This window comes from Lactuca saligna, chromosome 1 (genome assembly GCF_052625555.1).
Source record: "Lactuca saligna cultivar CGN05327 chromosome 1, ASM5262555v1, whole genome shotgun sequence".
Classification (NCBI taxonomy): Eukaryota; Viridiplantae; Streptophyta; class Magnoliopsida; order Asterales; family Asteraceae; genus Lactuca; species Lactuca saligna.
The window spans coordinates 28,240,505-28,266,096 of NC_136417.1; the positions used below are offsets into that span (position 1 = coordinate 28,240,505).

The window sequence follows — 25,592 nt, forward strand, 5'->3', positions numbered from 1 at the left end:
AAGAATGGTGTCTATTTTTGAAACTATTTAACATTTCAAAATGTATCTTTTGTTGATATTTCACCTAATTTTGTAATGAATTTCAATCAACTAATATTTAAAATTATGATATTTGACATGTATAATTTCCTTTAAAATATTTTTTTTACATGATTTACCATATCCGAGTACTCTCCGAGTCATCCGAGTACTCGCTACTCCCCCCTCGGCCGAGCAGGTGCCGAGTAGCGAGTTCTCCAACCTTGATGATGGTTCGAATTTGTGATTGAAATTGATTTTGGAATTCGACTGGTTTGATATGGGGTCAATAATTGATTTCGATTTTGTTATACTTGGAATGAGTCGATTGAAAATCGAACGTAGATTCAACTGGATGTTTTTTGATCGAATCAAAAGAGTATTGATGTGTGATCGGGCTTCGCTTTTAGCATACAAATTTTCGATTTGAAGATGACATTGGAATCGGATGTTGGGTTCACTTTGGAGTGAACGAGCTGATGAATTGCAATTTCGATCTGAGTTGACTTATGGATGTCAAAATATGTTCTATTGATTTCGAATGTACGTGAAGGATCGATTGTGAAGGGTGAATTGATTATTTGATTTAAAAGTCAAAGAACGTTTGGTAACAAACTGGGAATTTTGAGCATAGGTTCCACAGTCAAAATCGATTTGGGTGTATGATCGATTAGGAATATTGATATCGACAGAGAAGAAAAACTTACAAGTTGTTGATTCGCAATTGATAATGAAGGATTGGGTATCGATGATTGTTTATGTTTGATGTTATGAGGACGAGACCTGGTATTGAGATCGACGAATTCGAAATAAGAGAATTGATGGTATTGATTTTGGTCTAAGATGTAAAAGCGAAGTCACATATTTTGGCCTTCATGAGATGGTATGAAGCTTCGGTCAGGTTTATTCCCTATTGACATTAGCCAACCGTCAGTGGGGGTGAAACTTCTTGGGGGAGCTGCTAATAGAGATGCGATTTTTATTAGTGGGTTAGCCATGAAGAGGGTTGTCAAAGCTGTTGATTTCATGCGCTTTCTACCACAGTTACATGACCCACAGAGTGAGCTCCTTTTGCTTCGATCTTGCATGGGCGTCGCCAAACTTTTCTTTGGCCTGAGAACATGCCAACCCGTTCACATGGAAGAGGTTGCTCTGTGTTTTGATAAAAGGTTACGTGGGTCGATTGAAGACATTGTGGTTTGCGGGGGTCTATTCTATGGGGACCTTCAATGGTGACTGGCTTCGTTACCAATTAGGTTTGGTGGTTTGGGGTTGTACTCAGCAGTTGAGGCTTCCTCCTATGCTTTTGTGGCCTCACGAGCTCAATCGTGGGTGTTCCAAGACCACATATTACGAAATAGCGGCATATATGGTATGGATTCAGATTATGTTAGTGCTTTGCTCTGTCTTCGTGATACGATTCCGGGCTTTGAATTCAACGGTTTCACTAATAAGGACACTGCCCCTCCAAAAGCCCAACATTCATTGATGAGTGATCTTTTTAGTAAAATTGTCCAAGACATCGAAGTTCACTTCGACATGACGATTAGGCAAAAAGCAATTTTTGAGTGTCTAAGGGCCCCACATGCTCAGGATTTTCTTATGACTATTCCTATTGACGGTCTTGATCAGCATATGTCGCCAGTGGAGTATCGTGCCATCCTGAAGTATCGCCTTATGATCCCTTTATTTTCGGCTGACGAGACTTGCCCTGTTTGTCGCAAGGCATGTTTGGACTCCTTCGAGGAGCATGCAGTTCATTGTAAAGAGCTCCCAGGTTTCAAGTACCGACACGATCTGGTTAGGGATGTTCTTTTCGACATATTTAGGTGCGCTGGGGTTTCTGCCAAGAAAGAGGCACCTGTGAACTTTCTGACTGACCCATTGAAGGAAGATCAACACTTAGATCAACTGATGTTTTAGTATTTGGATGGGCTGGAGGAAAACATGCATGCGCGGATATAATAGGGGTTTCCCCTCTTGTGGGCTTGGAGAGTGGAGTTTTCGTTGTGGGGCAAACTGTTTTAAAAGCTGCATCAAACAATATGGCAAAACATGAGAAAACGTGCATGGAAAATCAATACACGTTTATACCCTTTGCATTTGATATTTTTGGTTCCCTTGTGCCAGAAGCTGTGGAGCTACTCAATAGAGTCCAATAGGTCATGCATAGTAAGGGAAAATTAATTATAAGCCCAACGAAGTTTTCAAACCGTTCAAAAAACCTCAATTATATTTTGTCAGTTCAAGGAAACTCAACGAACTTAACCTTTTGTCTAAAAAAGCCCAACTAACTTACACTTCTCATTTAGGGTCAACCGGCTAATGAAAGTCAACGAATGACATGGTTGATGACGTGTAATTAAATATCGGAAAATGACTAGTAAGACCAACGATGTTTCAAAACCGTTCAAAAAAACCCAATCATGTTTTATTTGTTGAAAAAAACCCAACGGACTTATGCTTTTGTTCAATTTTCATTAGAGGCAACCAGATTCATTAGGTATACAACTAATTGGCAAATGACATGTCATTATATTTAATGACATGGACTAAACATATTAAAATTCCCCTTTATATATCGATTTAGGGCTTAGAGAAGAGAAAAACAAATGGCGGTTGTGTTCAATCTCTTGTAATAGTTACTTCTTATTCTTCCTCTCAATCGTTGATGTCCAACTCAAGATCTACAAATAAGATATTTGATGATGCAAACTCTTGTGGATGTAGACACCCTTTTCGGATTTGGACATCTACAATGGAGGATCATGCAGAGATAATGCTTAGGGCTTGTTCGAACAGATGGGTAAGTGTAATTGAAAGCTTTATCATGTTCATTTTAATAAGTTTTTGTTTTTGAAAGAAACCACACAAATAGATAGAATATTGACATGATAAAGCTTTTAATTACACTTATCCATCTATTCGAACAATCCCTGAACTTTGTTCTAACAAGCACTAAACTTTTTTTCACTTGATGATCCTCCTTTCTAGATGTCTAAATCCAAAAAGGGCATCTATATCCACAAGAGTTTGCATCATCAAACATCTTCTTTATAGATCTTGAGTTGGACATCAAGGATTGAGAGGAATAATAAGAAGTAGCTATTACAAGAGATCGAATACAGACGTTGTTCGTTTTTCTCTTCTCCAAGCCCTAAATCGATATATAAAGGGCAATTCTAATCAGTTTATTCCATGCCATTAAATATAATGTCATGTCATTTGTTAACTAGTTGTATATCTAATGAATCTGGTTGACTCTAATGAAAATTGAACAAAAGCGTAAGTTCGTTGGGTTTTTTTCATCAAACAAAACATGATTGAGTTTTTTTGAACGGTTTTGAAACTTTATTTGTCTTACAAGTAATTTTCCGATATTTAATTACACATCATCAGCCATGTCATTTGTTGACTTTCATTAGCCGATTGACCCTAAATGAGAAGTGAACGAAAGTGTAAGTTTGTTGGGCTTTTTAGACAAAAGGTTAAGTTCATTGGGTTTTCTTGAACGGACAAAACATAATTGAGTTTTTTGAACGGTTTGAAAATTTCGTTGGGCTTATAACTCATTTTCTCTACATAGTAATGTTATGACTCTAAGATCTATAGATGTTGTTTTTAAAAGAATTAGTTTTATCATCCAAAAGGGGCTGCGACATAGGTTGTTATGACTCCAAGATCTATAGATGTTGTTTTTAAAAGAATTAGTTTTATCATCCAAAAAAAACTGCGACATAGGTTGTTGCTCGTTTACCCGCTACGTCTATGTAAATCTTTATTATGAAACTTAAATTCTGATTAAAAAAAAAGTATTAAATCTTTTCTGTCGTTCATAGTTCATAATTCATTGAGATAAGGTATGTTATGATGTAGTCGAGCCTGAAATAGCGTGACGCATGTTGAACGAACATTGGTGATCAACCGCCTCAACCACGTTCAAAATTCAACCCCTCGTCAATTAAATAAAACTTATTTTCAACGCCATTTTGCCATCTCTCCTCATATATAAACAATCCCTTGTTTCTTTGCACCCTAAATCATACTCGAAACCGTTCTTCCAACACCCGTCTGCGAAAACCCTAAAAAACCCATTTCATTTCAGACACCATACTCTTCTTTACGATATCGTCAAAATCCATTTCGATTTTCAGTTGTTTTCGGGGAAGTGGAGTTCATTTCTTCGGAAGTAGCTCAATACAGCTTATCGGTTTTTAGGGATTCAAGGATTTCCTTTAAAAAGTTAAAAATTTTGGATAGTTTTTGCAAAAAGTTGAGGGTTTTGATTAGGGTCAGTTGATTTCGCGCCTGGAAATGGACGGGAGTGATATATACAAAGCTAGTAGTAGTATAAGGTTAGGGAGTTTAAGGGCAGCAAGTGGAAGAACACCAAGTTTAAGATCTGGAAGTACTTCTGTATGGAGGAATTCTGGTATGGATGTGTTTTCGAGATCTTCTCGTGAAGAAGATGACGAAGAGGCTCTTAAATGGGCTTCACTTGAGAAGCTACCGACTTTTGATCGATTGAGGAAAGGTTTGCTCTTTGGATCAACAGGACCTTCCAATGAAGTTGATATCAATAATCTTGGATTTGAACAGAGACAACATTTACTTGATAGACTTGTGAAGGTGGCGGATGAAGATAACGAGAAGTTCTTGTTGAAGCTCAGGAACAGAATTGACAGGTATTATTAATCTCTCTTTAAAATATATATATCGACTATCAAAATCACAATAAGAACAAAAAGTGCAACAAAAATTATTAATGCTAATTTGTACGGGTTTGAATAAGGTCAAAATGGGTTGATATGAGAGGTGGTAAAACAGGTGGGTTAGATCTTTTGGGAAACGAGTTAACATTGGTTTGGGTTAAATTAATCTGGTTTAGATGGGTTGATTCATCTTTATTTTCCTTAATTATTTTTTTAGTTTTTAACTATTAATAAATTAAATTTGATTACGAATATGGTTATTTAATTTTAATAAAAGAACATAAGAGTTGGCAAGTAAAGATTACAACATAAATCGGTTAATTTAACAATATAAGAGTTCCAAAAAATCTGAATACATCCGTATTCCTTATTTTTTATAAACTTTTTTATATTTTATCTATTTAACATATTAGATAAATATTATAATAAAATTCGGTTAATTTAGACGAATGGATGAGTTTAGATCAAAGCACTTGGGACTGACCAAAACAAAATTATTTTTTTCAGCCTCACAAATAATTATGATTATAGCAAAATTTGTAAAATAAAGAATCCAATATTGTTAAATAAGACATTCTAAGGTGGCGTTGACTTATTATAAAAAAATTATTGATACTTTATTTTTCTATTAATTGTAGCGTTTTTACTTTTTACTCTCACGTATTGTCTACTATTCGCGTTTTTTCTTCCATGTGGGCCCATCTAAATATATCGATTTTTTGTTTCTTTTCATATCGTAAGCATTCAATGTACCCATAGACCAAAATCAGGAATTTATTGTTTTTTCCATGACTTATCACTTACGCCTCCATTATCGTATTGTTTTTTTAACTTTTAGCTACACAGATTAATATTTTGTCTTTTGACTTATTTAATTTTGTTTTTTTATACATAAATAAATAATAAACTACTTTTGTGTAATATTACAGAGTTGGGATTGATTTGCCAACAATTGAAGTCAAATATGAACATTTGACTGTGGAGGCAGATGTCAACACAGGAAGTAGAGCTTTACCTAGTTTCATCAACTTCCACATTGATTTCATTGAGGTAAGCAACAAGAATTTATAAAGTTCGTTTATTTATTATGCGCATTTGTAACATTTATTTTACATTATCACTAAGAAGATTGAACTTTGTAAAAAGCTCTATTTAGAGCAATACGGATGAATTTGGTCGTTATTATTTGCATTAGACTGAATTTGGACCAAGTATAGCAACCAACTTTGTCCGAATTTCTAATTTGGTCATCAAAGTTTGAAAATTACCAAAAAAAGTCCTTAGCAGTTATTCGAATTGTGCTTTAACATATCATATGCATGTTACTACATTTGAATTGCACAAATGCTTTCCAGTTATTACAAAAATCATTTCTAATCCTGGTTCTTGTTCATGTTTGTATAGGGGTTATTGAGCATGTTCCGTGTTCTTCCGAATTCAAAAAAGCATATAACTATCCTTGATGATGTTAGTGGTGTTGTTAAACCTAGCAGGTGAGATTAGATTGAAGAACACATAATCATCCATTAATATAACTAATTTTGATTGTTTTATTAGTATCAAGATTCAACTTTTGTACTCAAAATTAATTTGATGTAAATGTGTTTGTAGAATGACATTACTTTTGGGTCCTCCAAGTTCCGGGAAGACAACACTCTTGTTAGCTTTGGGTGGGAAGCTTGCAAAGGAGCTTAAGGTAAATTCTCAACCCTAGACGCGTCTAAATGGGTTAAAAGTTAAAACAGATTGGGTTAGGTTAGCTACTTTTGGTTGTCTTTTTTCTTCAATTTTTTAATAATTAATTTATTAAATATGATTACGTAAACTATAGTATTAAGATAATAATCCATTTTTATAATAGAACTTTCTAGGAAGTTGTGGTTAACCCATCAATATTTTTTGTCCGTTTTTTCTAACTTAATAAATTATTATCATATTTAACGTATACAAAACCCATGTTAATAAAATAATAATATAATATTTTTGAGTAAAACGAGTTAGGAGGCTGTAAGCATTTGAATGCACTTTAGCAGACATTTTATTGTAAAGTACCAATTTGAGTCTTGTATTTGATCATAAGGTACAATTTATAAATGTAGACCTCGGGGAAAGTGACATATAACGGGCATGAATTGCATGAGTTTGTACCCGAAAGAACGGCTGCTTATATCAGTCAAAACGATGTTCATATTGGAGAAATGACAGTTAGAGAAACCTTGGCTTTCTCAGCAAGATGCCAAGGGGTTGGATCACGTTATGGTTAGTTTCATGACTTCATCTTCCATGGTGTGACACTAAATAAAAATAAATCATATTTCACAAAAGGTTAATAATGTTTTATCATATGAATTACAGAGATGTTGGCGGAGTTGTCAAGAAGAGAAAAAGACGCAAATATTAAGCCTGACCCTGACATCGATATTTACATGAAGGTAAATAACGTGTTTCCAAGAACATCTTTTAATCGAGAGCATTATCGAAATCTTATGGTTGTTGTTTTATCATTTAGGCTGCTGCAACAGCAGGACAAGAAGCCAGTGTGGTCACAGATTATACTCTCAAGGTATAATAATTATATAATTACATATAGGAAATGAGAAAGAAAATGAGTTAAGGTCTGATATGAATTTTTTAATGATTACAGTTATTGGGGTTGGACATCTGTGCTGATACCATGGTTGGGGATCAGATGATAAGGGGTATTTCTGGTGGACAAAAGAAACGTGTGACAACAGGTGAAATGATTGTGGGACCATCAAAGGTTCTTCTCATGGACGAGATATCTACTGGTTTGGACAGTTCTACTACTTTCCAAATCGTGAAATCGCTTAAGCAGATGTTACACATTCTAGAAGGAACAGCCGTCATTTCTCTCCTTCAGCCGGCACCCGAAACATATGACTTGTTCGATGACATTATCCTCCTGACTGATGGAAAGATTGTGTATCAAGGCCCACGTGAACATGTGCTCGAGTTTTTCGAATCTATGGGGTTCAAATGCCCCGAGAGGAAAGGCATTGCTGATTTCTTGCAAGAAGTTAGTACACTCGATTTCTCGTGATTTTTTTTTTAATAATTATAATCTCAATGAGTTGTTGCATTCGGTATTTATGTTGGGATTTGGGTTACAGGTTACATCAAAGAAAGATCAACAGCAGTATTGGATGAGAAGAGACCAGGCTTATAGATTTGTGACTGCTAAAGAATTTGCTGAGGCGTACCAATCGTTTCATGTTGGAAGAAAAATGGGACAAGATATCGCGACAGTTTATGACAAAACAAAAAGTCACCCGGCTGCTCTCACAACTGAAAATTACGGTTTAAACAAAAAGCAGCTCTTGAAGGCTTGTACTGATAGAGAAATATTGCTCATGAAGAGAAATTCATTTGTTTATATCTTCAAGTTATTCCAGGTGAGTATCGTGTTTATACAGTTATACTGCGTTTGACAAGTATTGAACTGCAAATCTGATGTAAAAGCTTTATGTTGTTTTGGTTTGTTTCAGCTACTTGTGATGTCGCTCATCACTTTGACTGTGTTTTTCCGAACCGAGATGCATAGGCGTACAACTGAAGATGGTGGGATATATGTGGGTGCTCTTTTCTTTGGTGTTGTTATGATCATGTTTAATGGGATGTCTGAAATATCAATGACAATTGCAAAGCTTCCTGTATACTACAAACAAAGAGACTATCTGTTTTACCCTTCATGGGCGTATGCTTTACCCTCATGGGTCATCAAGATTCCTGTTTCGTTTCTTGAAGCTGCTGTTTGGGTGATTCTCACTTATTACGTAGTGGGTTTCGATCCTAATATTGCAAGGTAATTACTTATTACATTTCAAAATCACAGATTGAAAGCTTCAAAAACATGTTTTCTGATTTGCATATGTTTATTCACGAATCTTTCTTGTTTTGCAGATTCTTCAAGCAATATCTTCTGCTTTTGCTCGTTAACCAAATGTCTTCAGGATTGTTTCGTTTCATTGGAGCATTGGGTCGAAATATGATTGTGGCAAACACATTTGGTTCATTCGCACTTCTCTTAGTCTTTGCTTTGGGTGGCTTTGTTCTTGTTCGAGGTACTAATTTAGTTCAAAACACGACATTCCATCAAATTTTTTTTTTTGGTAAACTAACGTTTTTTTTTTTTCCAAAAGAGGATGTAAAGAAGTGGTGGTTGTGGGGATACTGGTCATCTCCTATGATGTACGCCATGAATGGAATTGCTGTGAACGAGTTTCTTGGGAATCAATGGAAACGAGTAAGTCAAACAATGCTTTGTATGTTTTTATATATTGATATATAAATACGTATGTATCATGAGGTTTATGTTTTTAAATCTTTTTTGGTATTATAGCCATTGAATGGGACCACATTAGGGAAAATTATTATCACATCTGGAGGGTTCTATGCGGAAGCTTATTGGTACTGGATTGCAATTGCGGCCTTGGTGGGATTCATTCTTGTCTTCAACCTGTGTTTTGCTTTGTCTCTGGCTATCCTTGGTCGTGAGTATCTCCATCTTGGGCTTTTTGACTTTTTGATTTTCAGATTATTATTTAAAATGTTTCTTTTGTAACAATCTTTAAATCCTACAGCATTTGGGAAAACTCAGTCGAATGCAGCACAGTCCGATAATGACACAGAAGTTGAATTGTCAGCCATGACAACCGGAAATGATGCCACTCAGACCAAGAAGAAAGGGATGATTCTTCCGTTTGAACCACATTCAATAACCTTTAATGATGTTAAATACTCTGTTGATATGCCACAGGTAGAAAACCCTTTACTATCAACATTCAGAAAACAGTTCGGAGTGGAATGTGGTTGTGTTAATAAACTAATATGATGATGATAAATGTTGTAGGAAATGAAAGAGCAAGGGGTGAGTGAAGACAGATTACTGCTGCTTAAAGGAGTGAGTGGAGCATTCCGACCTGGTGTTCTTACAGCTCTCATGGGAGTCAGTGGTGCTGGAAAAACAACTCTGATGGATGTTTTGGCTGGAAGAAAAACTGGTGGTTATATTGAAGGTGATGTTAGGATTTCCGGGTATCCAAAGAAACAAGAAACTTTTGCTCGAATCTCCGGTTACTGTGAGCAAAACGACATCCACTCGCCACATGTCACTGTTTATGAGTCTTTGCTCTATTCAGCCTGGTTAAGGCTGGCTACAGATGTTAATGAAAATACCCGAAAGGTTGGTATAAGACAACATACATTTTGTCTTGATACTTCAGTTGAATCCCATTTAAACAGTTTGATATTGTTTACAGAGTTTTGTTGATGAGGTTATGGATCTGGTGGAGCTGAACCCATTAAGAGACGCATTGGTCGGGTTGCCAGGTGTCAATGGGCTATCGACTGAACAAAGAAAGCGGTTGACTATTGCTGTTGAGCTTGTAGCCAATCCGTCTATAATCTTCATGGATGAGCCAACTTCAGGGCTTGATGCTCGTGCTGCTGCTATTGTCATGAGAACCGTTAGGAATACTGTGGACACAGGAAGAACAGTTGTCTGCACCATTCATCAACCCAGCATTGATATCTTTGAAGCTTTTGATGAGGTAACAAAGAAAGTCATGTGCACATAATTCGTTATTACAAATGACTACTGTATTTGGGTATTTATTCATAACTTAAAAAAAAAACCGATGGTTTAATTGCAGTTGTTCTTGATGAAACGAGGAGGACAAGAATTATACGTGGGACCTGTGGGTCGCCATTCTTGTGAGTTGATCAAGTATTTTGAGGAGGTCAATGGGGTAAGTAAGATAAAAGACGGATACAACCCTGCGACATGGATGCTGGAAGTCAGTACCTCAGCGCAAGAAATTGCTTTAGGAGTGGATTTCACAGAAATCTACAGGAACTCTGATCTTTACAAGAGAAACAAAGCACTTATCGCTGAATTAAGCGTCCCACGTCCCGGAACGAACGATCTGTATTTCCCGACACAATACTCGCAGTCGTTCATTGTTCAATGTATGGCTTGCCTGTGGAAACAACGTTGGTCGTACTGGAGAAACCCACCTTACACTGCTGTCCGTTTCGTCTTCACCACCTTCATTGCCATCATATTCGGTACCATGTTCTGGGATCTCGGTAGCAAAAAGTAAAACCCTAATTAATTCCCTAACTCAAGCATATGAAATTGATCCCATCTTCTGTTGTACTAATTTTAAAGTCATTATTTCAGGACGACCCAACGGGATCTGATAAACGCAATGGGCTCAATGTACGCCGCAACCCTCTTCCTCGGAGTTCAAAACGCATCGGCGGTGCAACCAGTAGTAGACGTAGAACGCACCGTCTTTTACAGAGAACGAGCAGCCGGAATGTATTCCGCTTTGCCATACGCCTTTGCTCAGGTACTTACTAAATCGAACATCATTCATTATACATACACTTCCAGATATTCTTACATCCTTGTAAAATTTATAGGTTCTGGTTGAAGTCCCTTACGTTTTTGCACAAAGCGCGGTGTACAGTGTTATAGTGTACGCCATGATTGGGTTTGATTGGACAGCAGCCAAGTTCTTCTGGTATTTGTTCTTCCAGTTCTGCTGTTTACTCTACATGACTTACTACGGTATGATGACGGTCGCCATTACCCCCAACGCCAACATCGCTGCCATCATCGCCGCCTCGTTTTATGGACTCTTCAATCTCTTTTCAGGATTCATCATCCCACGACCCGTAAGTTCCTCAAAAGCCCATTGTTGTTTTACATTCGTTATTGTTCAATTGTAACTTCGATGCTCTATTTACAGAGGATTCCGGTGTGGTGGAGATGGTACTACTGGGGGAACCCATTGGCCTGGACCCTGTACGGCATGGTTGCATCGCAGTTTGGCGACTTCGACTCCGAGCTTACGAGTGGTGAGACAGTGAAAGGTTACTTGCGTCGGTATTTTGGTTTCAAGCATGATTTCCTGGGCGCCATCGCTGGAGTGCATATCGGACTGGTTTTGTTTTTCGCGTTTATCTTTGCCTACTCCATCAGATCCTTCAACTTCCAGAAGAGATAAGATCACATGAGTACGATAGCGTTTTGATAATTTTTAAGTTAGAAATTAGGTATGGTATAAATGAGATTTTGCTTTAAACGGTCGTAACTCGTAAGATGTATGTATAAAAATTTGTTATTTGTCCCAAAGAAATATAATACATACATATATTAATTTGCCACTTTGGTGTGTGGTAGAAACTAGAGGGGCACAAACCGTTTTTTTTTTTTTTTTTTTTTTTTCAAACTGGTTCAATTCAAGTAAACACAATCAATACCGGTTCAAGGCTAAACCAGTCCGGCTCTAAACTAGTTCTACAACAAAAATATAGATAAAATTGCAAAAATGATCCTAATGGTATGACATTTTTTTGGGGGTTTCAATCAAAACTTCGATTTTTTTGGATTCATGGTTCTTTTGGTCTAGTGTATACGTAGAATTGGTCTCTCGACTTAACTTTCGCAAAGTTGTTGTTGTTAACTCCCTCATGTGCCTTCCACATGAGGGTATATTTGTCTTTTCACTTCTAATGATTATTTTTGCAACTGAAAAAAAATATATCCCAGATGTTTGTATTGATCTGTTGGATTTGGAAAATAATCCTTATACGTTAAACAATTTTATATACAAAATAAAAAAATATTAGGGTTGTGCATGGGTCGGTTTTGGACCCAAACCCAACCCAACCCATAAATGATCGTTTTCTGGTTTTCAGAACCTAATATGATCGATTTCTAGTTGGTTCGGTTTCTCGGGTTCTGAGGTCGGTTTGAGCGGTTTTTTGGTTTCTTAGGTTTAATCCAAATACTCATGGGTTCTGGGTTTAAACCCATGGGTTTTGGGTTTAACCCATTTTCCATAAACGAAACAACAAGATAAGTACTTAAAAAATACCAAATTGAAATTAAATACTTCAAAAAACATGAATCTTACAAGAGTCTATTACAAACTAGTTTATAACTCGTGGAAACCACGGTTACGAAATTAATTAAACTTTGTAAGTAAAAATTCAAAACTATTAATTAATTATTTTAAATAACTTATTAATTAAGATATAATTTTTTAGTTATATATAAAATTAGAACTGTTGATCAAATAAATATGTAAAATTATATCATCTTATAATTTGTATAAATTTTATTTTATTATAATTTATATAAAATTTATTTTATTTTTTATTCAAATGTTATTAATATAATGTAATTAACATGAGAAGTTTAAATTTTGAATTTTGAAATTTAAAAGGAGAATCAATAGATTGACAAGTGACATAATATTAATTACAAAGCTTAAAATGGTGGCACTTGATAAAAGTACTACTATTTTATTAGTATAGAGATTACAACCAAAGCCCAAAATAGTTTATTACAACCAAAACACAATCAAGTATGGGTGGTCTCTCGGTTTAGATAAGTCGGTTTCTTGGGGCAGTTTTTCGGTTTTAAGTATAGGTCGGTTTCTCGGGTTGGATGGGTCAGTTTTCTGGGTAAAAACCGAAACTGAACCCGATTTTTCGGCATTTCAAAATATAAAACCCTAACCGTCGGTTTTGCTTCGGTTTCGATTTTTTCGGTTCAGGTTTCGTCGGTTTTAATCGGTTTCTCGGTTTTTTGGTTTGGGTTTGCTCACCCCTAAAAAATATGTCCATCTTAAAGTATTTATAAACCAATTTTACAAACATGCAACTTCTTTTAAATTGTTAAGTATTAATATTATAAATTGAAAACAATAATAATAAATATGAAATGACCATATACAAAATAAAAATATAAAAACAGACATTCATGATTTAAATGCTAAAAACATCATCATCTTCTCCACCTCCATCCTTAAACAATGTTATTAATAATATTTTTCCATTTAAATGCATTTATATGTATTATTAACAATATTAATAATAACAAGTTCAAAAAAAAGTATTCTGATTAATAATAATAATAATAATAATAATAATAATAATAATAATTTTGTTTGCAGAAAAATTATAATATTTTTATTTACAGAAAAGTCTCGATATTTTGGATTAGTTTACGAAATAGTCATAAATTAATTTGATACCGGTTTCAACATGTTAAAAAAGATCAAAATATAAATTTGCCAGTTAAAAAATTCTTTAGATTAAGGCTATGTTTGGCGGACTAGCTGAAAAACTAGCTGTTAAATAAAAAGCTAACTGATAGCTAAAAAGCTAGCCGATAAAAAATAACGTTTGGTAAAATTAGTTGAAAAGCTAGCTGAAATATATAAAATTCCATAAAAGAACGTGTAAGAATATGCGTTTCTATAATTAATTAAGAGGTGTATTTGGAAAAATTTTAAAAACTCATAAAAAGCTCGTTTAAGTAGCTTTTGAAAAAACTAGCTTATAATCTACTTTTTGGCTTACCAAACGCAACACCATAAAAAAAATAATAAACTAGTTATCATCTAGTTAACGCGCACCAAACTCCTAAAACTCGATAATTATCTTTTTTCCGACCAATATCTTTTTGGCGCTCATTATATGTTTCTTAGCGAGGTGGTCAATCGGGAGATTACGAAGTTTTGTCACACTCGGAAGAAAAAAATCAGGTGGCGCATTGGTCGCCGGATTGGGAGGAGACCAGCCTTCGTGAACTTTTGTAGCCGGCGCGGCCTCCGACTGCAATAAAAATCATAAATTGCGTCGATAGTGGAAGGTGACGTGATGATCACAGGGCATACCTTGAAATCAAAATTTTCCATTAAAGACAAAAACACGTGGCCGGTGGAGATCCAATGTCGATTCGTTTTCCAGGTACTATCGTCATTGTGGTTGGATTTTAATCTGATTGTGACCTAAATTTGTCTGTATTATAAGAATTGTGCATATGCAATCTGATATGATAGATTCATTTGTAATGAGTCATACAAGAATCCAAAGAGGATTTTGGATCGGCAATTTTATATTATTTTTAATTAAAACAAATAGATTCATTTATTTGTCTTTTTGTTTGTTCCCATGCCATTACCATTTTGCAGTAGATTATGTACAATAACGATCTAATTAAATTTGTGAGATAATTACACCACATCCATAGATGCAGTTCTCCTTTTTGCTAATATAGAACCAAATTGACTCACTGATTGCTTGGATCTTTCATAAGAAATTGGGAGGGTACTAATAAGCATCATTACTGTTGTTGGTTGTTAGGGAACTTAGTGACATCTTAATTAATTCTACTGATAGTTTGTCGGTTTATCCACAATTAATTGGCCACCAAAATACCTCCTTCTTAAGCTTAGCATTTCTATCCAGGCATACGCATGTATAATAGGTGATGTTTTCATGTATAATAAGTGATGTTTTCATGCATCTTTTTCTGAGTATTAGATGCATCGATTTAGCCATATCTATCTTCATCAACACTTTCCTTTTCTTTGAAGGAAGATATTCCTTCATGTTTGGGCCACAAATTTAGGAAGATCTTCCTTGAGCTCTATAGGTAAAGACAAAAAGGACAAAAATGATTTGTTTGTTTCTTTATACTCTTAGTGTTAGACTGATAATGATATGACCATGTGATTTAACTTCATCCACTCCTATTTTGTATTCATGTCAACACAAAAACCTATTTAGAAAGTGAAATAATTAGATCCATAAACCTGTTCAACCAACAAGGACACTGTTATGATTATCAGTACTTGCATCTACAAAACCAGTCATAGTGATAGGTGCACACAAACGAACAAACAAAAGTGCCTTATTGAAGTGTTTTGCCTTAGTGCCAAGATATTCACTCCATGTCACTGGGCGATAAAGAGGAGGATGAACATTATCTGTTAATTTTGATAGTGGTGCAATTCTAACATTTGATGGTGGGCCATAGAGATAAGCTACAGAGAGACGATGTTGGGTTCGATTAACCATGGCTCGATGAAGAACACTTGAATACAATCCATTAGAGAGTATTTGGATCAAGTCACCTACATTTACCACAAGTGCCCCTGCTATGGGTTCCACTGTAACCCAACCAACTCCTCTTTGAACCTGCAACCCACTTGTGTTGCTTTGGTGTAGGATTGTGAGGAGGGTTGAATCCGTATGAGCTGCAAGACCCATGGCTCGATCCGGATCTGGACAAGATGGGTAAGAGTTTAACTGTAAGGCTGCACATGCTTCTTTTATCTCTCCTTCTTGATTAGCCCATTTTATATCTCCCTTTTTTATACCCAATGATCCAAGTATTAGCCACATCACCTTATTGGATAGTTTATTCATTTCCTTCTTGTATTCTTCGATTACATCGCTGAAAAATCACCAAAAAGGGTGTCAGTCAGTCTCAACTTTGATACTCAATCGTTTACCTTTTACGTGCATGAATCTTGAAAGATTCTTACCAGAAGCTTCCGGAACCTTGGGGCCACAGCTTCTGAGCATGTTGTTGTGGTGAGTCAATGAGAGTGAAGCCTTCAGACCACATGAGTTTTGGGAAAAAAGAAGATATTCTAGCAACACCATATCCAGAAACACCATCCGGAGAGCGAGCTGCTTTTAGTTTTTGTTGGAAGGGGAGAGAGAATAGTTTTCTTCCAGAAGCTTCCATGTTGTTAAGAAGAGTTGTAGGGATGCCATGGTTGGTGACTTGAAACACACCCCATGTTTTGCATGCATAGCCTACATGCTTCATGGCGTTTGAATCTTTGAGGTTGATCACTGGAACTGGCTCTGAACTGCTGGAGGAAGGGCAATTATCCTCTGATGACCATGCATATGATTCGGGTAGTTCTTTTATTGAGTTTAAGTCCAAATGCTTTTCTCTGAAAGCATCTAGTTGTTGTAAAGACATATCAAGTTATGTCTAATGGTTATAGTGTGGAGAAGAGAAATGATAGTATGTATCAATAATGCTTGTAATGGAAATTTGATATATGTAATTGTCTGCTATATATATAAAGGATTGAGGGTAAAAGGGACAAAAATTGTGGGGCATATATAATAAAAAGAGAATGGTGTAGAATGGGTTTTAAGAGATTTTTATGTTACTTTTGTTGTGATCGGATATCTCGATAAGGAATCAACACAACAATAGCAAACAAATAATAAAAACGACACAACAAATATTGTGTGGCCATTATTAATTATTTCATATCCTACATAGTTTGATAATCTTCCATATGAAATATGAATGTAAGTTCTTTCTCTTCTTTCAAAACCGTTGTGGCTAGCATACCTTTTCATTTGAAAAGCTATCATTTTGAACCATTATTTTATTATCCTCCATCGCCTTAAGCAAATCTTTAAGTCTTAAGCTAGTCCTACGTGTCAACATAGTCTCACAAATGGCTTGTAGGATTTAGGATGTGATGACAACATCAAAAACTCTAATTGCTAAAAAAAAACTAGAAAATTGGGATAAAAATAATCCAATATACAAACGATTGTATGTGTCCATTATGACTTCTCCGAATTCTAGACATTGGATTCTAAAGCCTTTTTCCTGGAAGATAGTTGCTTGAGTCTCGAAATTGCAATTTATCTTGTGATTGAAATGAGAAAGCTTCTCGTTTTAATTCATGTGCCTTTTGTCTTGTCTTCAGTCAGAAACATATCTTTGGTTTTTTAATTTAATCTCTTATAACAAGACAAGGTTGGTGATTTAGTGTAAAGAAACATGTCTCTACTAATCATTGAGAGGATCCATAATTCGCCTCGTTATTCTCTTTTATCCTGAATATGACATATGACATTGTTAAACTGCCATAGAAATACAACAACCACACATTGCTGATTAGATTTCTCATATCATTCATTTGAATAATATAACTGGGTGAATAATGTCAAAAGGGCAATAAGGGAAAATTCCATAGCACCGATTGGTATTTGTATCTTTATCCAGCATGTTAACTTATCATAATTTCCTCGTGGATCACAATATATTTGACCACCTATTGTACTTCAAAGAGTTTGTTTTCAAACACGATTCTTTAATCTTTAAAAAAATTAATTTATCCTTATAACATTAATTTATATCATAATTTCAGATCATTTGTGTCACGTGTTGACCTTCCCAAAAACAGATGATTCCAGGTATGCTCATTCTTTTTAACTTGTGTAATTATAATCATTTTGTGAATTTCACATGCCCAAAAATAAGATCTGAACAAAGACTTGCATGCATGTTATTGTTTTTTAGGGAAAGAATGGGCAAAGACAATAGGACCAAGTTGGAAAATATGGGTAAGGGTATTCTTGTCTTCACATGCATAAAAAGTTACAAAGTTTTTTTTGGTTGGTATTAGAGGATTGATTGGAGTCTTTTTGTCTCACAACCCAAGTGGGCTCCTAGCAATCACCTCCAATAGAAAAAACAAGGCCTATTATCACTTGTTTATAATTTCTATTTTGTCGCATACCCCTTTCCATGTTATACCCTATTCCATCTCTTTCAAGCTAAGCTATCAATTGCGCACTATAGCGGTGCTATAGCGGCGCTATAGCGTCTTGCAGAGGTCAAGAACCGCTATTTTCTGTTTAGTGTTTTCATTTCACGGTACCGCTATTAGCGGCGCCATTCACTGCTATTTACCGCTATTTCAATAACCGCTATAGCGGCGCTACGGACGCTATTCCATTTTTGTTCACATTTTGGCCATTTGGTTACTTTTTTCAATGAAAAACCAGTCTTAATGATCTCACTACACTTTCATTTTAAAAAGCCCGAACAAATAACATAATTAAAATCATTCAAAGCAACTACGTCTACAGATAACTCTTTTTCTCATCTCTTTTTGAACTCATGCAACTTGAGTTGCCATGGTCACACTTCATTAATGCTTTTTGTAAATCGACCCACGCCTATGAGGCCACGACTTGGAACTTAACTCCTTAAATCAACCACGGCCTACTAATAAGATATTGAATCCATGCAATCCAATTAAACTCTATTTGACACTTTTACACTACTTAGTTTCCATATTAATATAATAGAATATTAAGTTATGTTTTTATATGACTTTTTAGGTTTGATGATATTAATTCTATATAGACTTATAGTATTAATAATCAAATATATAAATTCTATATAAATATAATATAAAATTATAAATTATACGTAATATTAAAAAACCGCTATACCACCACGATAACCGCGATCTCAAATAGCAGCATGTGACCGCTATTGAAATATTGACTGCGGTAGCTTTCAAGTATTAAAAATATAAAAATAATTTGGATGCATGACCTTTCACCTCATAAAGAAACAAAAATATTTTTTAATTATAATTTACATGAGCCAAAAGGCAACCCATACATGAATTTTCCTACTAGACTTCACTTATGACAGAAAGGGTGAGTCGGTAAGTTGGGCAATGGATCTAAACGGATAATCTAAGTAAGTTAAAATGGGTCGGGTCAAGTCAATCTGTCAACATTTTATTATCTATATTTTTAATTTTGTAAATAATAAATGTATTAAATGAGCTTTATTTGTTATTAGAACGTCCTAGTAGGCTGTAAGCCCATGTGAATCCACTTCTCACAAGTCACAACTTTTAACCATAGTGACATGTTCTTTTTTAGTTAGTTTTTCTTTTTTACCAATTTCACTTGTTAGAGATAAATATAGCCAAAGTTATTATTTTTCTTAGGTAATTAGACTTAAATTTGGATTACAAAATAAATCACTAGTTTTTGTTAGGGGTGTGCGCGGTGCGGTTTTGTGCGGTTTCGAGTCAAAACCGCAAACCGCACCGAATATGTGGTTTGAATATTTTAGAAACTGCAAACCGCACCACAGATGTTCAAAACCGCGTGATGCGGTGCGGTTTGATGCGGACGGTTTATGCAGTTTAGTTGCGGTTTGATGAGTTGTTCAACATTAAATCTATCAAAAATCCATAAACTTAAACGGGTTAAAAAAATTGATTGCCTTCATTTTATAAAAACAAATACAATTTTCGAGTTAAATCGTTTTTAATAAATTGTGATTCATGCTACTATAGTTTTGTAAGTATCATTGTTATTGCTTTATATTGCCGTTATAGTTGCTATATTCTTGTAAACCATGAGATCTTGATCTAATAGTGATTTAATGTTACGTTATAGATATTTGATTATTGTAACAAATATATTTATATACATCGTTTCTAAATCGTGATTTGAGTTATAAGAAAGTAAAGAAAAAAGTAAATATATAACATGTGGTGCGGTGCGGTTTGAACCGTATTTTTATAAATACAAACCACAAACCACACCGCATAGTGCGGTTTGATAAAATGATTAACCGCAAATTGCACCACAAAATTCTAAACCGCATTATGCGGTGCGGTTTGGTGCGGGCGGTTTGTGCGGTTTTTTGCACAGCCATAGTTTTTGCATCAAAAACACTAATCTTGAATGTCTCTTTAACTATAATTGTAGTGTGTGTGTGATATATATATATATATATATATATATATATATATATATATATATATATATATATATTATGATGTGTTATATATGATGACACGCTTTCTTTAGTTCGACACTAAGACTCTACTTTTCTTGTGTTTATAAGCGACCAAGAACCCGGTTGTCGTTATAAGAACGACAAAATAATATTCTTCTTATTGCATATGTAATTGTTTTTGAATTTTCCTCTTACTTTTTGATGTTATTTTGATAAAACGATGTTGACCGATAATGACAAGCCAAAAATAATATTCTCACAAACCATCGACTTAGACTTAGAAGTTATTTCTTTTTTTCTCATTATGTTTGTGTATCTTAAATGTTAGAATGGATAAATAATGTTTGTATAGAATAAATGATTTATAATGAAGTCTTTTTTTTTAACCTAGTGATCTGTTTTAATATGCACAACCATGTAATATGGAGCGTCTTAGTACATAAAGTGATCGGCGTGTATATATATATATAGGTGTAGGTTCATTTGAGACCATTCTAATTTTGTGAGAACGTGAGACCAAATTTAAAAATAATTTTAAAATGCAAAATAAATGGAAAAAATCTAAAAATTCTTTTTTTAAATATTATTTTCGGAACTTGAATTAACTAAAAAAATAAAATAAAAATAAAAAAAATTCTATTTTTTTTGAAAAACACGTGAAATATTCTAAATAGAATATTATACTGTACATATTCTAAAAATAATTTTAAAATGCAAAATAAATGGAAAAATCAAAAAATTCTTTTTTTAAATATTATTTTCGAAAAACATGAATTAACTAAATAAAAATAAAAAATCAAAATAATAAAATCAAAAAAAAAATCAAAAAATGCGTCTCACGGTCTCACAAAATATAGGTGGTCTCAAATGAACCTAACCTTATATATATATATATATATATATATATATATATATATATATATATATATATGATGTTTGAATCCTTTTGATGTTAATTGCAACCATTCAAAGATAAAATAGCTAAAGTAAAAATGATTCTTTTAACTTTTAACAATCTGTTGTGAGTGTATTTTTTATGCTATGACATTGCGTTAAACTTTTATCAAATAATTTGTAATATAACATCATGTGAATGACCATTCTATCTTATTGACACGATGCATACTATTTTTTAAAAGGGAGGCTAATAATGTTTTTTTTTTTTTGGTTAGACATTGAATACCTAGAACCAGAATAAAGCTTTCGTTACAACTTTTTGTAAACCTAATAAGGTGGTGTTTGTTTTTTTTTTAGGCAAAAATGTCTGCAGTCTGTGAACCACATCTGCATACCTCTGTAGTAGAAAAAGTGGACTAAACATCTGTAATCTGAAAGAAGAAGACTGCTTGTTTTTTATCATCTGCAGACTATTAGAATAAACTAATATAATTAAACCATTTTTTAAAAAAACTTAAAAGAGTTTTTCAATAATATTATGACGTTATCATAGATAATTAACAAATATAGATTGATTTTTATGTATTATTATATAAAAAGTGAAAATAAAATAGTACAAATTAACGTATATATTTGATAAAAATCAACAAACTTTGATCGTAAAGATATACCTAAACATTATAATTAAGGATAAAAGAATTTAACATGTAAAATGGATGGAAATAAACTTCGATTTTAAATGAAAATTTCATTTTACCTTTGCAGTTAAATCAATTAAAAATTGGTTATAAATATTTATTCCAAGAAATGAATAATATTGCATTAAATAATGTTTTCTAAAATTTGGCACAAAAATATAGTATGATGTTATGATTTTTTTTTTCATATATATAAACAGCTTTAACGACCATTATTGTAATTACATTTTTATTTATAAATTTATCACAAAAGTCATGATTGTATCGCTGAACCTTTTTTCTTTAAGTATTATAACTTTTTTTTACAAATTGTTTATAATAGATAAAGTTGGAATAAATCTAAGTTAAATAAAAAAAATAATAAAATAAAATAAATAAAATAAAATCTAAGATATGTGTGTTTTTTAGGCTAGAAGATATTTAAAGAGGTTTGAAGACTTTGGTCCACATCTGCACCAAGAAGAGAACGCACAGATATTTTTATATCTGCAATCCTCAAAAAAGTAAACAGTCTGCGAAGCCTAATGTCTACGTGTGTTCTGTGCGGCGCAAACAGAAGAGGCCAAGAAGATTTGCAAACAAAAAACAAACAGCACCTAAGAAATCATATATCTATTGGGGCGTCCCGATAAGATATTCAGATTATATTGGGGAGGATTTGGTAAATTATCCCGCCCAACTGTCATTCCGATTTTGAATAATCGATGTAGTTGGTCTTATTATTATTATACTAGGTATATATCTAATTACAATCGGGAAATAAATGATATACTATTTGGGTTTGGGTTTGAGACTTTGGCAATAAAACTTTTGTATGTTTGAAAGTTTGATCTATATGTAAAAAATAATTTATAAAAACTATTCTTATCTTTATAGAACAAATCCTTGTGTAGATTTTTTTTATAAAAACGGTCCATATGTTTCTTTCGTATGTTGGAAGGTTTGGTCCCTCTGTAGAAAATAAATTACAAAAATTGATCCTACATTTTACAAAAAAAGATCTTTGTGCAAATATTTATTATAGATTCGGTTCAAATGTTTAAATTTTTTACAGAAATGGTCCTTACCTTGTAGAAAATTTATATATTACGATCCATACAAAACAGGAATTATATCGCTAGATTAATTATAAATTAGAACATAGACATGTAGACAATGGCGAATTTAAATACAACTATGAACCACCTTATTATTTTTGGTAAAGAAAAAAATATGAATAAGATTTAAAACCCCATATCCTATAAGTTAATAGCCCAATATTTTTATTTAGGGTATACTCTAATATACATAATCTAATACAAATTAAATAAAAAAAATTGTGAGTCAACATTGGCGGCATTACATTCACAGAAGATGTTTTCTTTCATTCAAGCAGGGAATTGCCGAATTGGGATTTTGGGGCATCTTATGTAGCCACACAATACAATTATACAATAGGTAATATTCATCTTTTTCTAACCAATAAAATATGAAGGAATTGTATTTCCAATTCCTTTTTCATCTAAAACCATTAATTTTTATTTGTTTGGTTGTTCAATTGCATGTAATTTAGGTTTACTTTTTTTGTAATATATATAGTTTCATACTCTTAATACTGTTAATGTGATATGATTATTTGATTGTTGTTAATTTGTTTGATTATTTGATCGTTGTTTCTTTTAGAAATTAAAATCAAGGATGTCTTTATTCAAGTTTTTTCAAAAGAATGATAAAAAAAACAGTTGAAGACGATAATGAGCAACATAAGCATATGAGAGTTGATTTAAGTTCACTGTTGATCCAGCAGAACGACCGGGTATGGAATGCTATCATGTGAATCAAAGAGATGAAATTAGAAGGGCATACTTGCAAAAATGTCATTTCCAACCTCAAAATTACAAGTTTCCACAACGTGGTTTTAGAGGTAAACAACGAAGATTCAATATATATTGGTTTGATGACAACAAATATTGGTTAGAATGTAGTATAAAAGAGAACGTCGCCTTTTGCTTATGTTGTTATCTATTTAAATCCGAAATACCAAACCAAGGTGGATCATATCATTTTGTGAAATCTGGATTCAAAGCTTGGAATAGGAAATCAGGACTAGATGATTATAAAGCTGGAACTCCACATAATATTGTTGTCCAAAAGTGTCAAAATTTAATGAACCAAAGGCAATCCATAACATATGCTTTTGAGAAACAAACCACTTTACAAGAAAAAGAATACCGTACTCGTTTGAATGCTTCAATTGATTGTGTTAGATTCCTATTGCATCAAGGATTAACATTTCGTGGTCATGACGAGAAGTACGACTCAGATAATAAAGGTAACTTTCTTGAACTTTTACAATGGTTAGCTGATCGATGTGATGTGGTAGATCGTGTTGTGTTAAAGAATGCTCCAAAAAATACACCATTGAAATGCAGTGATATCCAAAAAGATATCGTGCAGGCATGTTCAGATGCAGTTATAAATGTTATTATGGAAGATCTTGGAAAAGATTTTTTTGCAATTCTAGTAGACGAGTCACGTGATGTTTCTTGTAAAGAACAATTGCCATTAGTATCGAGGTTTGTAAATAAAAATGGGGAAGTTGTAGAAAGGTTTGTTGGCCTTAGACATGTTAGTGACACTTCAGCTTTGACACTAAAGGCTACCATTTATAATATGCCCTCAAAGTGGAATTTGAGTCCTACTAGCATTAGAGGGCAAGGCTATGATGGTGCTAGTAACATGAGTGGTGCATTTAATGGATTGAAGACTTTGATTATGAATGAAACAAAATCTGCATACTTTATTCATTGTTTTACTCACCAATTACAATTAGTCCTAGTGTTTGTTGCAAAAAATCACACGAAGGTTAATGATTTCTTTGATAAGGTTTCTCGACTGTTAAACATTATTGGATATTCTTACAAGCGACGAGATAATTTAAGAAAAAAACAAGCAGATAAAGTTATGGAAGCATTGGTTAAAGGTTTGCTTTATAATTGTACTAAATTTATTGTTAAAATACTTTATATTTATGTTATGCTAATTAATTATTGTGTATGGTAAATTTTAGGTGAACTTGAGAGTGGTACCGGTTTGAATCAAGTAGTGTATCAAACGACCATCTGATACTCCATGGGGTTCTCATTTTTCATCTATATTGAATATCAAGAACATATATTCTTCCATTTGTGAAGTACATGAAGACATTGGTAAAGATAATAGTGATCGTGATCGTAAAGTTGAAGCAATTCGCATCTTAAGGTTATTAAAGTCCTTTGATTTTGTGTTTTGTCTACACTTGATGGTTGATATCTTGGGAGTCACAGATCATTTGAATACAACATTACAAAGAAAAGATCAAGATATCGTAAATGCCATGAATAAAGTAAGCAGTTCTAAAAAAGCAATTCAAGAAATTAGAGATTTAGGATGGGAACCACTTTTAGGGAATGTTACTTTATTTTGTGATAAACATGATGTTAGAATCGTGGATATGGAAGATGAATACTATGATGGATTCAGTCGTCGAAGAGGTTCACATGTTAGTAACGTTTGATATTACAAACTTGATTTATTTATTGTGTTTTCTCATTTGCATATTAAAGATTCTTTTTATTTTCAGGTTAATAACTTGCACCCAGTGGCGAGTCTAGAACGTAAAACGACATGGTTCACTATTAAAATGATATCGATAGAAAAAAAAAATACTAGTTGTGACTTCGGGTCGGGTCAAATCGTATAAGCAAAAAAAAAAAAAGTTCTTAAAATTATACCCGACAGATATATGTTGATATAGTTTCACAATTATATCATTATTAATACCTTTAAAACATAAACGAATCTCAAAAAAACTAGTTAAAAACC

General features: G+C 33.5%; 3 protein-coding genes and 1 long non-coding RNA gene across 4 annotated transcripts; 3 read left to right on the forward strand and 1 right to left on the reverse strand.

Annotated features, from left to right (window-relative positions):
- The first annotated feature begins 3,975 nt into the window (after positions 1–3,975).
- LOC145030069 (pleiotropic drug resistance protein 1-like) lies at positions 3,976–11,924 on the forward strand. Its single transcript, XM_078978498.1, has 20 exons — positions 3,976–4,703; positions 5,660–5,780; positions 6,135–6,223; positions 6,342–6,426; positions 6,830–6,989; positions 7,086–7,162; positions 7,240–7,293; positions 7,375–7,767; positions 7,862–8,143; positions 8,237–8,553; positions 8,652–8,812; positions 8,891–8,994; positions 9,091–9,241; positions 9,332–9,507; positions 9,601–9,933; positions 10,010–10,300; positions 10,403–10,848; positions 10,933–11,104; positions 11,178–11,432; positions 11,507–11,924. Exons 1-20 carry the CDS (start codon positions 4,333–4,335, stop codon positions 11,762–11,764), a joined length of 4,296 nt encoding a protein of 1,431 aa, XP_078834624.1. The 5' UTR covers positions 3,976–4,332; the 3' UTR covers positions 11,765–11,924.
- A 2,294-nt stretch (positions 11,925–14,218) lies between these two features.
- LOC145048886 (uncharacterized) lies at positions 14,219–18,115 on the forward strand. The gene is made up of 3 exons (XR_013683099.1): positions 14,219–14,519; positions 17,747–17,792; positions 17,899–18,115. It is a non-coding gene; the product is annotated as an uncharacterized LOC145048886 (long non-coding RNA).
- LOC145030076 (gibberellin 3-beta-dioxygenase 1-like) lies at positions 15,291–16,610 on the reverse strand. The gene is made up of 2 exons (XM_078978505.1): positions 16,103–16,610; positions 15,291–16,011 (listed from the first exon to the last, which is right to left on the reverse strand). The coding sequence occupies exons 1-2, from the start codon at positions 16,549–16,551 to the stop codon at positions 15,372–15,374; spliced, it is 1,089 nt and encodes a 362-aa protein (XP_078834631.1). The 5' UTR covers positions 16,552–16,610; the 3' UTR covers positions 15,291–15,371.
- A 5,431-nt stretch (positions 18,116–23,546) lies between the features above and the next one.
- Positions 23,547–25,355, forward strand: LOC145004129 (uncharacterized). Its single transcript, XM_078963025.1, has 4 exons — positions 23,547–24,711; positions 24,799–24,819; positions 24,923–25,261; positions 25,351–25,355. The coding sequence occupies exons 1-4, from the start codon at positions 23,547–23,549 to the stop codon at positions 25,353–25,355; spliced, it is 1,530 nt and encodes a 509-aa protein (XP_078819151.1).
- The last annotated feature ends 237 nt before the right edge of the window (positions 25,356–25,592 follow it).

Coding starts and splice junctions, on each gene's coding strand:
- LOC145030069 (XM_078978498.1), top strand. CDS start 4,333: ATGGACGGGAGTGATATATACAAAGCTAGTAGTAGTATAAGGTTAGGG. Junction 10,849..10,932: donor TGGGATCTCGGTAGCAAAAA/GTAAAACCCTAA, acceptor TCATTATTTCAG/GACGACCCAACGGGATCTGA. Junction 11,105..11,177: donor TGCCATACGCCTTTGCTCAG/GTACTTACTAAA, acceptor TAAAATTTATAG/GTTCTGGTTGAAGTCCCTTA.
- LOC145030076 (XM_078978505.1), bottom strand. CDS start 16,551: ATGTCTTTACAACAACTAGATGCTTTCAGAGAAAAGCATTTGGACTTA. Junction 16,012..16,102: donor CAAGGTTCCGGAAGCTTCTG/GTAAGAATCTTT, acceptor GTGATTTTTCAG/CGATGTAATCGAAGAATACA.
- LOC145004129 (XM_078963025.1), top strand. CDS start 23,547: ATGGAATGCTATCATGTGAATCAAAGAGATGAAATTAGAAGGGCATAC. Junction 24,712..24,798: donor TATGGAAGCATTGGTTAAAG/GTTTGCTTTATA, acceptor GGTAAATTTTAG/GTGAACTTGAGAGTGGTACC. Junction 24,820..24,922: donor TGAACTTGAGAGTGGTACCG/GTTTGAATCAAG, acceptor CCATTTGTGAAG/TACATGAAGACATTGGTAAA.